Source organism: Triplophysa rosa, linkage group LG1 (genome assembly GCF_024868665.1).
Source record: "Triplophysa rosa linkage group LG1, Trosa_1v2, whole genome shotgun sequence".
NCBI classification, from domain to species: Eukaryota; Metazoa; Chordata; class Actinopteri; order Cypriniformes; family Nemacheilidae; genus Triplophysa; species Triplophysa rosa.
The window spans coordinates 39,706,872-39,724,159 of NC_079890.1; the positions used below are offsets into that span (position 1 = coordinate 39,706,872).

At 40.5% G+C, this 17,288-nt stretch overlaps 1 protein-coding gene across 1 annotated transcript in view; it reads left to right on the plus strand.

Moving 5' to 3' along the window:
• Positions 1-17,288, plus strand: part of LOC130555685 (uncharacterized) — a 312,537-nt gene that overhangs the window by 286,056 nt on the left and 9,193 nt on the right. Inside the window, exon 8 of the mRNA XM_057336294.1 lies at positions 17,174-17,256. Coding sequence (XP_057192277.1) covers positions 17,174-17,256 — 83 coding nt within the window. The remainder of the gene's footprint in view (positions 1-17,173; positions 17,257-17,288) is intronic.

Genomic DNA, 17,288 nt, shown 5'->3' on the forward strand with positions numbered 1-17,288 from the left:
TTATCCTCGTCCAGGCCAACTTCATGACATTGGCCTCGGAATTATGCACCTGGCAGAGCATCCTGCTTTCCAAAAGGCTGTTGGAGCAATTGATGGCTGCCACATAAGGATCAAGCCACCAGGCCGGAATAAAGAGGACTACTTTAATTACAAACAGTTTTATAGCATCCAAATGTAGGCAGTTTGTGACTCAACAGGTCGATTTCTAAATATTTTTGTGGGCTACCCTGGATCTGTTCATGACACTCGTGTTTTTAAGAACAGTCCACTCTACTACAATGCTGAATATCCCCCAACTGGTTACTTTCTTCTAGGTGACGGTGGGTATCCATGTATTGATAAACCCATTCGAGTCGTTACACCATTTAAGTTGCCCTTACAAGGACCAGTGGAGGAAAGGTTCAACCGGTGCCATTCACATGGCCGAATAATAGTTGAATGAGCTTTCGGAATGAAGATGGAGGAGAACATTGTTCTCTGCTTTGGAGGTGAAAGTGGACTTCTGTACGGAAGTGGTAATAGCATGTGCGTTCCTGCATAATGTCTGTTTAATCAATGGTGATGCGCTTGAGCCGGAGGATGCTGTGGATGTTGAGGATGCTGGACCCCCCCACCATCACCTGACGCAGAGGTCTTTGTTGGTAGGTCTGCAGTCCAGTTCAGGGACAGACTGGCTGCACAGGTTTCTGCTCCTGTTGTGTGCAGCTTCCACTGATGGAGCATGATAACACACTGTGACTTTGAAAAATTTTCTTCTTGCCCAGGTACTACAGCTTTATTGGTAAATTTGTAGATTATTTACTTTGTATATATAAAAAAGTTGTATTGTACTTGAGCATTTGCTATAATGCACTTAAAAAAAAAGAAACTAGACAACTTCAGTACATCACACGCTTGAGAAAAGCCAAAAAGTATAGTTTTGAGTGATGTTATTTTATATAAGTAGTTTAATGTTGTTGGAAAAAGTATACATTTATATTTACCTCAGTTTGTATTGTACTTCAAGACCTCTTCACTGTTCTGCGTTTTATATAAAACAGTGTTTTCATAGGTGACACACTGTGCCTGATCAAGAGATTTTTGTTCTCCATTTATATACAAAGTATATTTTTTGTGTTACAGTTGAGGTGTAGTTGATTTAAATGCTTTTGTTAGTATTCTTAACAAAGTAAACTGTATAAACACCATTAAGTTCATATTGAACTTGTGTTACATAATTGTTATTTTGCACTTTAATAAACAAAAGTTTTTGGATTACATTTTTCTGTAACAGTGAAGAATTTACAATAAATCTGTCTATTTAGTGTCCTTTAGTCTAGAAGTTTGATTCATCTACATAAATTACTACACAAATCACTATGAAAAGTGTTATAAACTTAATCAAAGTTCTTACTCTTGTAATATCTGAAATGTCATTATTCAATTTGTTTTCTGTTTATATTATGTAAGGTACACACAAAGGCCATTCAGAAGTATCAATAACATTTATTTACTATATACACAAAAGTAAATATATATATATATAATGTGTAACAGTACAAGAGTTGTATGAACTAAAACTTACAAAATGCAACATAAGCCTCAATCGAGATTAAATCCTACAAAAATGTCAAACAACTGACATAATGTTGCTCAATTTGTTTTTGTTACATGGTCCACCAGTTTAGTTAATACAGTAAGCATTTGGTCCATCTGCCTCTCTGCCCTTAGGAACCGCTCTTCCTCTTTCACATCTGCCTCTGTCTGAACCTGTTCTTGTTTCTCTGCAATTTCCTTTATGACTTACAGATAAGTAAACTCACTTTGCCTCTTTCTTTTTGGGGGACTTTTTCCCTTCCCTCCACTTGCCCTGTTTGGTGGCCTGGGAGTCTCCTCTGCTGACCAAACATCACTGGACCCAGCAGACAGGGGGATCGTAGCGGGAGGGGGTCGATGCCGCCGGGTTCCCCTCCAGGGCCGAAGCCGCCGGACTCCCTTCCAGGGTCGAGGCCGTCGGGCTCCCTTCCAGGGTCAAGGCCGTCAGGTTCCCATCCGGGGATGACGCCACCGGGCTCCCTTCCAGGGTCGAGGTCGTCGGGTTTCCCTTCAGGATCGAGGCCGCTGGTATCCCGTTCCCGCCACAGATCCCCGCCGGCAGTCCAGTCCAGCAGTGCCAGCACCCAATCCGGGTCCAACCGCGGCGCCGGCATCTTGTCCTGTTCCCGCCACAGATGCCCGCCGACATACCAGCTGGTAATTCCGCCGGCATGCAGTTCGTGTCTGCCGGCATCCAGTCCGTGTCCACCGGCATCCAGTCCGGTGCAGCCGGCATCCAGTCCGGCATCCCCAGTCGTGCCCTTGTGTTCCCTTGTTTGAACTTCCTCCCTTGGACTCTTGTGTTCCCCCTTGGACTCTTGTGTTCCCCCCTTGGACTCTTGTGCTCCCCCTTGGACTCTTGTGCTCCCCCCCACTTTATGGTTATTGTATTTATCATGTTGCCCTGTTTTTGTCCATGTCACTGTCTGTCCTGTCTTGTTTGTGCCTTGAGAAGCGTCAGGTTGCTGCTCCTTAAGGGGGGACTTCTGTCAAGGTTCTGCCACCAGACCAAGAAAGATATGACATGAGGAGGCAGAATCATGACAGAACCTCATGCTTAATGTGGAGAGGCATTTTTGGCCCTTATGGCTTGTCATACACTCTCTCCGATCTCGTCTTTGTCCCCTCCCCCTCATTTCCTCATTATTGATTGTTAATTATTTCATGTCCCACAGCTGTCCCCCTCTTGATTGGATCCCTTTATAATGTCCCTGTGTTTTCAGTTCTGTGTTGGTTCATTTCGATTCATGTGGGTGAGGTCCTGTCTTGTCAGTGTAGTCTAGTTATTTGTAAACTATGGTAAATGTTATCTTTAGTCCTGTCTAGTTTAGTTAGTCCGTGTTCCTGTTTATCTGTCATGTTTATATCTTTGTTATTTTACCCCCTCGTGGGTTTTTGTTTTGTTATTATTATTACTAAAGTCTCTTTGTTAATCCGAATGTTTACCGGGAGCCAGAGCGCCTGACATCAAGTCAAATTTAAATGTGCTGGCTAAGGCTAATCGTAAATTCAGTAAGATTGTTATTCACGTCGGCACAAATGATGTTTGACTCTGTCAATCGGAGATCACAAAAGATAACATTAAAGAGGTGTGTGAGCTCGCAAGCATGATGTCAGACACTGTAATATTCTCTGGCCCCCTCACTGCTTATCGTGGTGATGAGATTTATAGCAGATTATCATCACTAAATGGCTGGTTGTCTGAGTGGTGCCTGCAGAATGATATAGTTTTTATAAATAACTGGAAGAGTTTTGAGGGCAGACCTGACCTGTTGAAACGAGATGGTCTCCATCCCTCCTGGGCTGGGACTTCCATCCTGTCTAGAAATATGGCAAAAAGTCTTAATGCTAATGCTAAAACTTGACTCGCTGGGGCCCAGGTCAGGGAGCAGACAGTATGGCTTAACCAACTGTCTGCTTGCCGTCTCACGTCGCAGAATACACAAAATGTACAACATGTAGTAATCCGTTCTCCCAAACATCACAAAATAGAGACTGTGTCTGTCCCCCGGATTAGCAAACATAAAATAATGCGTAAACCTCTTGAAAGTAATTTAATAAACGTTAAACAAACTAAACATGAACAAAATACAGATAATCAACTGTTACGACTCGGATTGCTAAATATTAGATCTCTCTCTAATAAAGCACTTTTTGTTAACGATATGATAACAGATCATAAAATAGACATGCTCTGTTTGACAGAAACATGGCTAAAACCAGATGATTATATTGCTTTAAATGAATCTGTCCCCCAAGATTATTATTATAAACACGAGCCTCGTCTAAAAGGCAGAGGGGGAGGTGTCGCAGCACTTTACAATAACTCTCTTAGCATTTCCCAGAAGTCGAACTCTAAATATAATTCTTTTGAAGTCATGGTTCTTCATGTTTCAACACCTAATACTAAAGATAAAACACTTTTTAAATTGATTCTAGCTATTGTATATAGGCCTCCAGGGCACCACACAGATTTTATTAAAGAATTTGGTGGGTTCTTATCAGAACTAGTACTGGCCGCAGATAGACTCCTTGTCGTTGGTGACTTTAACATCCACATAGATAACGTTACAGATGCCTTAGGAATGGCTTTCAAAGACACTCTTAACTCCATGGGCATTAGTCAACATGTGTCAGGACCCACTCACCTTCGTAATCATACTTTAGATTTAATACTGTCTTACGGTATAAATGTGGACGACGTTAAAATCCTTCAGCAGAGTGAAGACATTTCGGATCATTATCTGGTATTATGTTTGCTTCACTGGCCTACGGCTGCAAATAAAACTCATTGTTACAAATATGGTAGAACAATAACTTCAACTACCAAAGATGCGTTTCTCGATAATCTGCCCGAATTGTCTCAAATCATGAGAAATAACGTTGAAGATCTTGACATTACCACTGAAAATTTTAATTCCACCTTCTCGGTAACGCTAGACAAAGTTGCTCCACTACGTTTAAAGAAGATTAAAAATGGCAGCCCCACACCGTGGTATAATGAACACACTCAGGCTCTAAAGAAAGCGGCCCGAAAAATGGAGCGCAACTTTAAGAAAACTAAATTAGAGGTATTTCGTACAGCATGGAAGGATAGTATTCGAAAATACAGGAAAGCCCTAATAACTTCTAGATCCGCCTACTTTTCATCACTAATAGAAGAAAACCAGCACAACCCTAGGTTTTTATTTAACACGGTGGCTAAATTAACAAAAAATAAATCGTCAGTGACTTCTGATCCTGTATATCAGCATAGCAGTGATGAATTTATGAACTACTTCACATATAAAATCCAAGATATTAGAGAAAAAATTATAACAATGCAATCAGAAGTGAAACCCGCTGAACAAACTAACTACAGCGCCCTTAAGGAGAAAATGCAATTATTTTATACCGTAGATCAAGATGAGCTGTCTAAAATTATTAGATCATCTAAATCAACAACATGCATACTAGACCCTATACCTACAAATCTACTGAAAGAGATGCTCCCAGAAATTATAGATCCTCTTCTTGGTATTATTAACTCATCTCTGACATTAGGACATGTGCCTAAAGCATATAAGGTGGCTGTTATAAGGCCCCTTGTCAAAAAACCCCAACTCGACCCTAGAGAACTAAGGAACTACAGGCCTATATCGAATCTACCTTTCATATCTAAAGTTCTGGAAAAAGTAGTTTCAACTCAATTATGCTCCTTCCTCCAAAGGAATGACATCAATGAAGAATTCCAGTCTGGATTTAGAGCATGTCACAGTACAGAGACTGCTTTGATCAGAGTTACAAATGATCTGCTATTGGCGTCTGACCGAGGTTGTATCTCGTTATTGGTGCTGCTAGACCTTAGTGCTGCATTCGATACCATTGACCACAGCACACTCCTACATAGACTCGAAAATTATGTCGGCATTAAGGGAATAGCTTTGAAATGGTTTAAATCTTATTTATCCGACCGTTTTCAATTTGTAGCAATAAACAATGAGGTGTCACGCAAATCGCAAGTCCAGTACGGTGTACCACAGGGCTCAGTCTTAGGGCCTCTGCTCTTCGCATTATACATGCTACCTCTAGGAGATATAATAAAGCGACACGGAGTTAGCTTTCACTGTTATGCTGATGATACTCAACTTTATATTTCCTCGAAGCCTCATGAAACACAGCAGTTCCATCGAATAATGGAATGCATAGTCGATATAAAAAACTGGATGAGTAACAACTTTTTATTACTGAACTCGGACAAAACGGAAGTGTTACTTATTGGACCGAAAACTGCTATAAGTAACAACCAAGAATACTGTTTAACTATTGACGGATGTTCCATAAAACCCTCGTCGTCAGCAAAGAATCTTGGCGTTCTATTCGATAGTAATCTGTCATTTGAGAGCCACGTCGCCAACACCTGTAAAATTGCGTTTTTCCATCTTAAGAATATATCTAAACTACGTCATATGCTGTCAATCTCAGATGCAGAGAAGTTAATTCATGCATTCATGACATCAAGACTAGATTACTGTAATGCACTGTTAGGTGGTTGCCCTGCAGGCTTATTACAAAAACTCCAATTGGTCCAAAACGCGGCAGCTCGAGTTCTTACACGTACAAAAAAGTATGAACATATTAGCCCGGTTCTGTCAACCTTGCACTGGTTACCTATAAAGCATCGCGTTAACTTTAAAATCTTGCTTATTACCTATAAAGCCTTACATGGTTTAGCTCCTCAGTACTTGAATGAACTCCTTTTGTATTACAGTCCTTCACGTGCATTACGCTCTCAGGCGTCCTGTCAGTTGGTAATACCTAGAATTTCAAAATCAAGTGCAGGTGGTAGATCCTTTTCCTATCTAGCGCCTAAACTTTGGAATAGTCTTCCCTGCACTGTCCGGGAGGCAGACACACTCTGTCAGTTTAAATCTAGACTAAAGACGCATCTTTTTAATCTTGCATACACTACTCTTCCATAATATAAATCTTCAGAGGGTTTAGGCTGCATTAGTTAGATCAACCGGAACCAAAAACACAACTGATGTACTTGTTGCATCAAAGAGTACAGAACAGTACTCTACTCTCAGCCAGTCTTGTCTCATTGTTCCAAGGTTACCACAGCGAGCAGGATGCAGTTCATGGCCTGACCTGATGGTAGAGCGGAGAATGGGAAGTGGGGACCTGACAAGAGCTGAGATGATAGAGCTGGATAAAGAAGGACGCGGTCTCTTGACATGTCTTCACCACAAAACTTCAAATGCTATTAGATTATTAATGATAATCTTAAACTACAATTTATTTTATTATTAAGTTTATTTATTTTATTTAGCCTTGTTGTGCAAGTTCTCTGGAGCTTGTGCAGAGGCAGCAGCTTTTGCCAGAGGGGAACTGGAATCCCCTGGTTGGGCCTGGGTTCTCCTGAGGTTTTTTTTCTCGATTAGAGTTTTGGGTTCCTCGCCACCGTTTGCATACTGTTTTTGCACTATCTGCCTGACCGGGGGGGCTGCTTTAGAATCTTAAAGTTTTACTTAATTAATATTGCATATAGGAATTTATAGTCTGTTATATTTGACCTGTGCTTCTCTCTCCTTTAACCTAAATGTGTGCTCTCACTGTGCGTGTCTGTGTGTGTGTCTGTGCATACTTGTCTGTGTGCGTGCGTGCGTGCGTGCGTGCGTGCGTGTGTGTGTGTGCGTGTGTGCATGCACATCCATGTGTCTCTATGTCTATGTGTGTTAGTACGTGTGCATATTGTGTGTGTGGAGTGTTTTGTATGTGGGTGTGTCTGTCTTCTGTGTTTTCACCTTTTTCTTGTTTTTACAGGTACAACTTTAATTGTTTTTCTTATAGTCAATATGTCTCATGTACAGCTGCTTTGTAACAATGAAAATTGTAAAAAGCGCTATATAAATAAAGTTGAGTTGAGAACAATAATCCGATATTAACACGATTAAGACAATACTCTGATTAAGAATGGACCATGTAAACAGAGCTTTTTGATTATCTTAATCCGTCTAAACTCATAATGCCAGTAAACACGAATCGAATTAAGACGGGTTGAGTACAACTATTTTAGTGGCATTATCATTTTAGTGCGGTATAGACATGTACACAGCTTAACTATTACCGGCGCGAAGGAACTTTCGCGGCACTTTGCTACAGGTTACACACACGCACGGCAGTGGACAGCCGTTTCATTTTATGGCAAACAACATGACTTCAAGCAAGAAAGCACATTTTTGGTCCGAACGGGAAACTAGAAAGATGCCAACAATTCTAGAAAATAAATGAAACACCAAACACTGAATGTGGTACCATGGCGAAGACGAACTGTTTGTTGATACATGAAATTATGGAGGGAACGTCGAACGGTGTCGCTTAGGGACGTAATGATGTATGCCATTAATCTAACTATGTAGTGTAACATGTAAAATGGGAACATGAAAGGTATATTCTTAAAGCAACTCATGTAAATACCTTAATTGTAATATTATCTTACTTAGAATAAGGCAAATAATTTGATTACTGATGTCCATGTAAACGTGGTCACTGAGTCTCTGTGTGTGTGTGTAGCGCACATGTTGACGACATGAGTAAACTGTACAAATGGTCAAATACTGTATATCGCTAGGTCATTTACGATGTTACAAAACTGTACAGTATATGACACTTACACATAAACATTTTCTTCTCAGACATGTTTGCCCATCAGTGTGAGCTCCTCCCATCCGCTGTCTGATTGGTCTTTCGCAAGGACTTCTGGGTTGTAAGTTGTGTGGAGCCTGCTGCAGTGCAGGCTTCACCGAAGACCGCATCAAGGGCACAAAGGGGTCGCTGATGAGCACACTTCAGAGCGTACAAATTACAAACGGGACACCCTACGGACTCGTAGACTTGGCGAGAAAATGCGCAATTTAAGTCCACGAGACCGCAAGTCCACATGAAGTGCGCCATTTGGGACAGAGCCTACATCGGTTGTACACTCGTTATTATGATGCATCATGGGATTGAATGAGTGCACTCAATAATGTCCACTATGAATTCGGACACCACTAAAAATGGATTTCCCCTCAAATAGTGCACTATATTAGGGTATAGGGGGCTATTTCTGACACAGCCCATGACTTTGTGACTACGTTCTCCCCAGCCTGTCTTAAAAGCTGTGCTATTCAACTGGCCTTCATCTTCTCACAGATCTTCAACAGATCACTGGAGCTGTGCACAGTTCCTTCCTGTTTCAAGCGCTCCACCATAATCCCCATCCCAAAGAAACCCAAAATCACAGGACTGAATGACTACAGACCCGTCGCTCTCACATCTGTGGTCATGAAGTCATTCGAGAGACTGGTACTGGCTTATCTGAAGGACATCACAGAACCCTTACTGGACCCCCTGCAGTTTGCCTACAGAGCAAACAGGTCTGTTGAGGATGCAGTTAACATGGGGCTGCATTTTGTCCTGAAACATCTGGATAGACCAGGGACCTATGTGAGGATCCTGTTTGTGGACTTCAGCTCTGCTTTCAACACCATCATCCCATCACTGCTCCAGACAAAGTTAACCCAGCTATCTGTTCCTGGCTCTATCTGTCAGTGGATCACCAGCTTTCTGACAGACAGGCAGCAGTTAGTGAGAATGGGGAAACTCACATCCAGCACCCGCACAATCAGCACTGGCGCCCCCCAGGGGTGCGTTCTCTCCCCACTGCTCTTCTCCCTGTACACAAATGACTGCACTGCCCAGGACCCTTCTGTCAGACTTCTGAAGTTCGCAGACGACACCACACTCATTGGCCTCATCCAGGATGGTGATGAGTCTGCGTACAGACAGGAGGCTGAGCAGCTGGCTGTCTGGTGCAGTCATAACAACTTGGAGCTGAACACGCTTAAAACAGTGGAGACGATTGTGGACTTCAGGAGAAACCCCCCTGCACTCCCCCCTCTCACCATCATGAACAGCACTGTGGCAGCAGTGGAGTCATTCAGGTTCCTGGGCACCACCATCTCTCAGAACCTGAAGTGGGACAATCACATTGGCTCCATTGCTAAAAAAGCCCAGCAAAGGTTGTACTTCTTACATCAGCTGAAGAAGTTCAACCTACCACAAACTCTATTAAAACAGTTTTACTCAGCTGTCATAGAGTCTGTCCTCTGCACATCCATCACTGTCTGGTTTGGCTCAGCCACAAAGTCAGACATCAGAAGACTACAGAGGACGGTTCGGACTGCTGAGAAGATCATTGGTGCTCCCCTGCCCACCCTCCAAGAACTGTATACATCCAGAGTGAGGAAAAGGGCTCAGAAAATCACCCTGGACCTCTCACATCCAAGCCATCATCTCTTCACAATGCTGCCGTCTGGTCGGCGCTACAGAGCACTGAGCACCAAAACAACCAGACACAAAAACAGCTTCTTCCCTCAGGCCATCTACCTCTTGAACAGTTAAATGTTTTTACACACCGTGCAATTAATAACTCTGTGCAATAATAATTAAGTGCAATATTAATTATATCCTCCAGATAATACACTATCTATTTTTATACAACTTTTTCTGTAAATTATATTTCATTCATTCTGCTGTATATAGCACATACCTTGTACTACAATAGTCTATTCTTATTTTTTACTTGTACATATTTACATACACACATAGCTTTACTCTCTATATCTTTATCTTATGTTTATTGTATTGTATTTCTTAATTTTTTATACCCATAGGCCCTTATTTAAATCATTGTGTACTGTATTCTATTGTGTTATGGTCTCTGTGTACTGTTGTTGCTGTTTCTGTGTTCTGGATGCTCCTGTCACCAAAACAAATTCCTTGTATGTGCAAACACACTTGGCAATAAAGCTCTTTCTGATTTGGCGCGTTTAAATGAACGGATCCTGATGTTTGTGACTAAAGAAGCTTTTGATTGTTGTTTCTAAAAACAGACAACCTGCTAAACTTATGTGGTAAGACAAGAATAATGTTAAGCTTAAACATAATTTTTATTTACTATATTCAATCGATTTTTCCCTTTTTGGGATGGCACCACAAGATGTTGTAAGTAAGCAGGTCAGCAACATGATCTGGACCTGTCTCGAGCTATCTCAGATGCTACGATATTTTCAAACCTGCTTGATATTATCGCCTAATGATCTCGTTGTGTGTGACGCTGTAACTAATCCAGCCAATCACAGTGCAGAAGGTTTACATCAAATTATTGGGTGGATGAATTAAAAACTGCTGGCACATTATTCATAAACATTACAGAGCATGTTAAATGGCTGGTATAACAGACATAAAGCTATTTTAAACTATCTTAAAGCAACAAGTCTGTATAATAGAATATGGAAAACCCTTTAATAACACTTCAATGTTTCACGCTCCATTCCAGTGGATGGCTTAAGCCGAGCTGACACTACGGGACTGTGAGACTACTTGAATTGCTATGGCGCTTACACTACACAACAAAGTTCCTTCTCATCTGTCGTCGTCTTGTCATAGCTGCGCGCATACTACACAACACACCGCTGGCGAGGTGCACACACCACAAAACATTCGGTGAAGAGGCGGTCCCGACCATCAGTAAAAATACGTTTAATTTCATCTTCCCTCCGTTTATATCATCTGCACTGTGATTGGCTGGATTAGTTCCACGTGGTCGTTCAATCACACACACAACGAGATCACTAGGCGATAATATCAAACAGGTTTGAAAATATCGTAGCGTCTGGGATAGCTCGAGACCAGATCACGTTGCACACTTGCTTATACTTAACGAGCTTCGGCGACCGAAACGAGCACCGATCTGAAGGTTTTTTCGCAGACCTTGGAAATCTGTCTGCGACAGCTAAATCCAGCCAAAAGTCACATAGTGTGAGCTTGCTATTAAACGCTCCAACAACTCATTAGATGAGGGTATTTTTGCAAGCCGATAACTCGTCAAGTGTTTAAATTATTCAAAACGGCACCAGGAATTCCTGCGTTGCACGCGTAACTAGAGATCTAATAAACGCTCCTTTTATATTACCAAATCACTTCATTTTCGGGTCGTATATTGTTATCACTTCCTGTTTTTGGTTCAGTTAGATGCCTTTGGTCTGTGCTGTGTTCATATTTCAATCGAACCGCGCAAAAGTTTGCTTGAAAGCATTGTTTGGTGCACACCAGGGTTTGGGTGGCAGCGTTCACACTTACAGAAATAAACCGCACTCGCACCAGAGTTCGTTTTAATCAGACCAAACATGCCATATGTCAACACACCCTTAGGAACCTTTATGAATCACACTCATTAAGGTATGAATTGCAGCTTTAAAATACAGTATATGTAAATGATAAAAGAAATATTAAAATAATCAAATATCTGTAAAGTCTTCATTCATTCATGAATGAATGATGTCACGTTGCTGTGACTTCACCCACACCGGCTCACCACTGGCTGATTCAGAGGTTGAACACATTTTGTGTTGACATCACTGTAGTTCTTAGCTAACCAAACCCTTCACACTGAATCTCACCGAAGGTTCACTTGACAGGGCATTTAAGGTCGACTGACGCAGTGCTAAAGTAATTTTGCAACAGCAGTTTTCTTTTCCATGTGGTTTGCATGTGCTGATTTGAATCTGTCACATCACATTCAGCAGCGAGGACCAATGTATCACTTACAGTTTAATGTCAAAAACACTTTTTAGATTTTAGCATTGAGCATTGAATTTTGCATGCGGATTGTTTCTTGTTTTTGTATTTTCTTTCACAAACCCAGCCCAACATGAGTATTATGTTCTTTCTGGCTAAAGTGTTTTCTGTGTCTGATCTGGAATGTTTGGTTAATGGTGTTAACTTTATTAAATAAATCAGACGATAGAACACTGGAGACACACACGTTTGAGCTATTTTACAATAGCAATGATAAATAATAAATCCTTTTTTGGTTTTGTTTTGTTTTGTTTTTCTTTATGTAGAAACGCAGAATGAATCCTAAATTTGAATCGATCAGCTTAACAAATGAGCTCCAAGCAAATCAGATCTAAACAAAATGTTTTTACGGGACACTAGAAAGTCAGGTCATTTTAATTAGCATCTTTCAAGGATCTTTTCAGAAACCCCATCTTCGTGTTTTAAAGACTTGAGTTTGGGTTAGTTTTGTTTGGTCATTGGGCTGGTTTTGTTATGAAGATCTGGCAACCCTGTAACCGCTGTGTATTGTTTCCAGTCAAGCGCTGATCAGTCTGTGCAGAGCCGCATGTGTTCAAAACATCTCATGCCTGTCACCTGTTACATAAAAACACAAAACTAAACCTAGATTATAAATAATCAATGCTCGAACTGAAGCATTAAATCTCACGAGAGATCATCCACAAACATCATTCAGTATTGAGAGAGCCGCTGACTCCCAGAAGTGTCCGTTTTAAGATGTTTTATAGGACATGTTTGATGTTAGTTCAATAATATTCTACACCTTGAACTGAATTTAAACAAAACATGAAAGTTATTTTAAAAACAGAAATGAATGAACACAACCCTACAGACACCCGATGACCTTTTATCTGATTCACGAGTAAGGGCTTTGTTTTCATTTGCATTCGTACCTGATTTGATTTGTTAATTCATCCTTAAATGACAGCTGAAGGTGTTCTGAGAGGAGGGTTTCTAAAGATTCAAGAGAAGAGAGGAGGACTCTCACGCTGAGTGAAATCTTCATCTGTAACCCCAGAGGTAAGTTCTGCTCATAACCCAGAAGAAACTCAATTCTCTTCTCTTCTCCTTTCTCATATTCCTTTTGTTCAGCAGAGACATGGACAAGCTCATTCATCTGATCTTACTCTCTGGTGAGTACACCTCACATCATCATCTCATAGAACACACAAACATCATGTTAACAAACAAATAACATCTTTAACAATACTTGTTTTAATGAAAGACTTCTTAACAAGTGATTATCTGATTATTAGTGTAAATATTTCTCAACAGGTCTTGTTTTCATCCCGGGTAGTTTAGAAGGTAATTCAAGTTGAAGTTCAATTTATTTCTAATACACATTTAAAAACAACAGTTGACTTCTTTTAATTCTTTTACTTCTTCACATGCGAAATGATATATACTGTAGTTGTGAATGTTATTTTGAAATGAAAACGGTTAAGTCCTTAGATAAGGACCTAATTCTGTTCATGAGGTTCTGATTGTTCTCTTAAGGTCAATTTTGACATGTTTGTCTTGTAAAGTCTTTTAACACATAGCTTTCACATGGTATATAATGAATATATTCTGGATATTTTATCAACCTTGACATCATTACTATTTGCTTCATATCTCAATGTTGATTTCTTAGAACTATTTATTTTTATGTGTTGTACATACAAAAGATTTTTTTAAATGTTACATGCAAAGTTGAACTGTTCAGTGTGGGTCTATCAGTCTCCAAACTAAACACGAGGTTTCAAATAAATATTTGGCAGATGTATTTATATCTATATTTTCTAGAGAATTTAGCAATTAAAGGACAGGCAACACAGTCATCCACATATCTCATCTGGTCAGCTCCACATGCCATAGATGGTGTCAGACATGGACCAGACCCAGATACTGTTACATACTGCTCTGCTACAGGATATGAAATTAGCCCATGGTGGAGGTTGGATCTCTTGGATGTTTATAACATTAATACAGTACTCATCACTGCTAGATCAGACGGAGCTTTGGATCAAACCAATGGAGCAGAGATTCGTATTGGAAACTCACTGGAAAACAACGGAAACAAAAATCCCATGTAAAGTTATTCATGAAATCAAGCTGCTTTCGCACCGGGGAGTCAAAAATCATAGGAACCAAGACTTCTGTCTTCCTGTACGTTAGCGTACGTGTACGTTTTCCTAGTTGCGTTCATTGCATTAGGACCTCTGAAGTGACGTAAGCGGGCCCGCGGCCAGGCATTAAAAAGTGTAAACAACTAGGACTGGGCTGTGTTTTTGCTGTCTGTTTCATGATAATGGAGATAGAATATAGACATATTAGTTGCAACTGAAAAGCAAAAAGGAGACTGTAGTAATGTTCGTGTAGGTGAGAAGGAAGAGATCGGGGTCAGGTTGTCTACTGGAGAGAAGAAATGTTTATTCACAAAATAATAACTCAGTCTAATGCTGACGCTGCGCGTCTCTGTTTCCAGCCTCCGTATTCCACTGGAGCTGACGATCCTCTCGTGAAGCAGTCCTCTTACTGGCTCTGTCTCTGTCTCTCTCTCTCTCTCGTAGACTCTGCTGGCTCTCACACACCCGGCTCCTGTCTCCGAGCTGTTTATATGCATCCCCACACCAATCACTGGAATAGAGGACAGCTGATCATCATTTGCACTTCGCACCCCATTTACTCACCACTCTTCTCTCAGCCTTCTCTCCCGCTGCAGACCTTGCTAAATCACACACCCCTTGCCACAGAGACCAAAGAGACGAAATTGCTTTTACAACAACATAAAGTGTTACTGTTGGTGCTACAAACGTCATGATGTTTAGCCGGCATCGTGATTCCAACAGCTGGCGCTGTATAAAGAAGATGCGTCTGACTGCACATCTTGCGGTGTATAAAGAAGACGCATCTGACTTTATAACTGATGTCATCGTCCGTTGCGATGTTTCACTGTAGATATTGTCCTGTGGCAATTTGATAGACATCGGCCAACCCTAAGTGCTACATATCATTGAGGCTAAACACATACAGCATGACAGGGAAACTGAAAATGAAAGTATACTCTTCTGTGGCACGTGTTCAGCCAGTCAACACACAGTACTCTTGCCTCCTTGGTATTCTGGGTTAGACCCTACTCCAAAGAACGAGCAATTTAGTCCTCCTGAAAGACATTTCTTGACGAAAATCATTCCAAGTTTCTGTTGTGCGAACATGCCAAATAGCAGGAACCTCCACCAGTAGTTACAGGAGCTACGAACATGCTCCTGCGGTGCGAAAGCCTGTTGAAACCCTTCCTTAGTCACTGATTGGTTTAAACACAATAAAAATTCTGTGATTTTCTCTCTCTAGATGTGCTGTAACGTCTGATTTTCAAACCAGTCAAACCCTCACTTACTCATGTCATGGGATGGAGGGCCGTTATGTGAATGTGGTCATGACTGGACGTACATCTCATCTCGCTCTCTGTGAGGTGGAGGTCTATGACGCAGGTGATGGCACCTGACTCTGGACCATTAGATAGCTCTGGGGAATTTGATTCACTGTACGAAATTGACTTTTGAAACTACTGACATTTACAAATCATTTATAATTTATTCATCAAAACTGTCTTTGTGTAAAATCTTGTTAATACTTCACATTTAACTTACTGTACATCCATTATGAAATATTGGACATGTATTTAAGTTTTTAATTTTCAAACTGTGAAAAGGGGCTGTCAGATTTCAAATAGAACAACAAAGTTTCTAAAGCTTTTTATAGATGATCATAAATGTGTTTTTAAATATCTCCAGACTGACTGACTTACTGTTTTCAATACATGTTCTTTTAGACAATTTAGCATTTAATGGAACAGTTACACAGTCATCCATATATTTCGGCCATGGAGCTCAGTTTGCCGTAGATGGTATAAGATATGGCTCACATTCACCGCCATACTGCTCGATCACATCATTTGAGAGTAACCCATGGTTGAGGTTGGACCTCGTGAATATTTATGACATTAGTACAGTCATCATCACCTCTAGATCAGACGGATATTTGGATCAAACCAACGGAGCAGAGATTCGTATTGGAAACTCACTGGAGAACAATGGAAATGATAATCCCATGTAAAGTTATTCATGAAATCACTGTTGATGGAATGATTTAAAGAAACGCCTCTATAGAGATTTATTGATTCTCTCTCTCTCTAGATGTGCTGTGGTTTCTGGTCTTCTGGCTCGTCATACTGTCAGTTTCTCTTGTCATGGGATGGAGGGCCGTTATGTGAATGTGATCATACCTGGACGCACATCTCATCTCACTCTGTGTGAAGTGGAGGTCTATGGAAAACGTAATTCCTTAAGCCTTAATTCTGTAGGGCTGAAATTAGATTTTCTATAACTACCTATTTATTTGATTGAGTGATATTCTTGTATCTCGGTGGTGGAGAATTGCTTTGGCAGTGAAAAAGGTTGTGGGTTCAATTTCTAGGGAACACACATCGTGAATCAAATGTGTTGCTTGAAACACTGGATAAACGTTAATGTAATCTTTTAAATGTATAAAAATAGATTTGCGTGGCACTTTACAATGCTTGTTTTATGTTTGTGTGTTCCTCGATATTTTATTTATATTAAATGATATCAGTCAAACATGAGTCAAACATAATTGTCGAAAATATTAAAAGAACTTAGTAAATTACCTTCTTGCCCTCACAGCTCTATATAAACTCACAATAGTTGTTAAAAAATATTCTTGGCTCTTCGTATTTCAATCTTTAAACTATCAACATCGTCTTCATTGTGCCATAGATGTACGCAAGAGATCACCTGAAGGATTGTTCTAATGTTGTGTATAAGATTGTTCAATAATGAGTTTCTACTGCTTTGCTCTTAGTTCAGATTCTCATGTGCTTGTTGGACTCAACTAACTTTTGTAATTGCTGCATTTGTGTTCTGTGTTTCAGGTCATAGAAAAACATTCTTTCTGAGGCTGAAGTTTTCCTCCAGTGTTGATGGAGCTGCTGAGAGCAACAGCATCCTCCATCAGGTGAGAAAAATAGAATGTGTCTATTTAAAAGA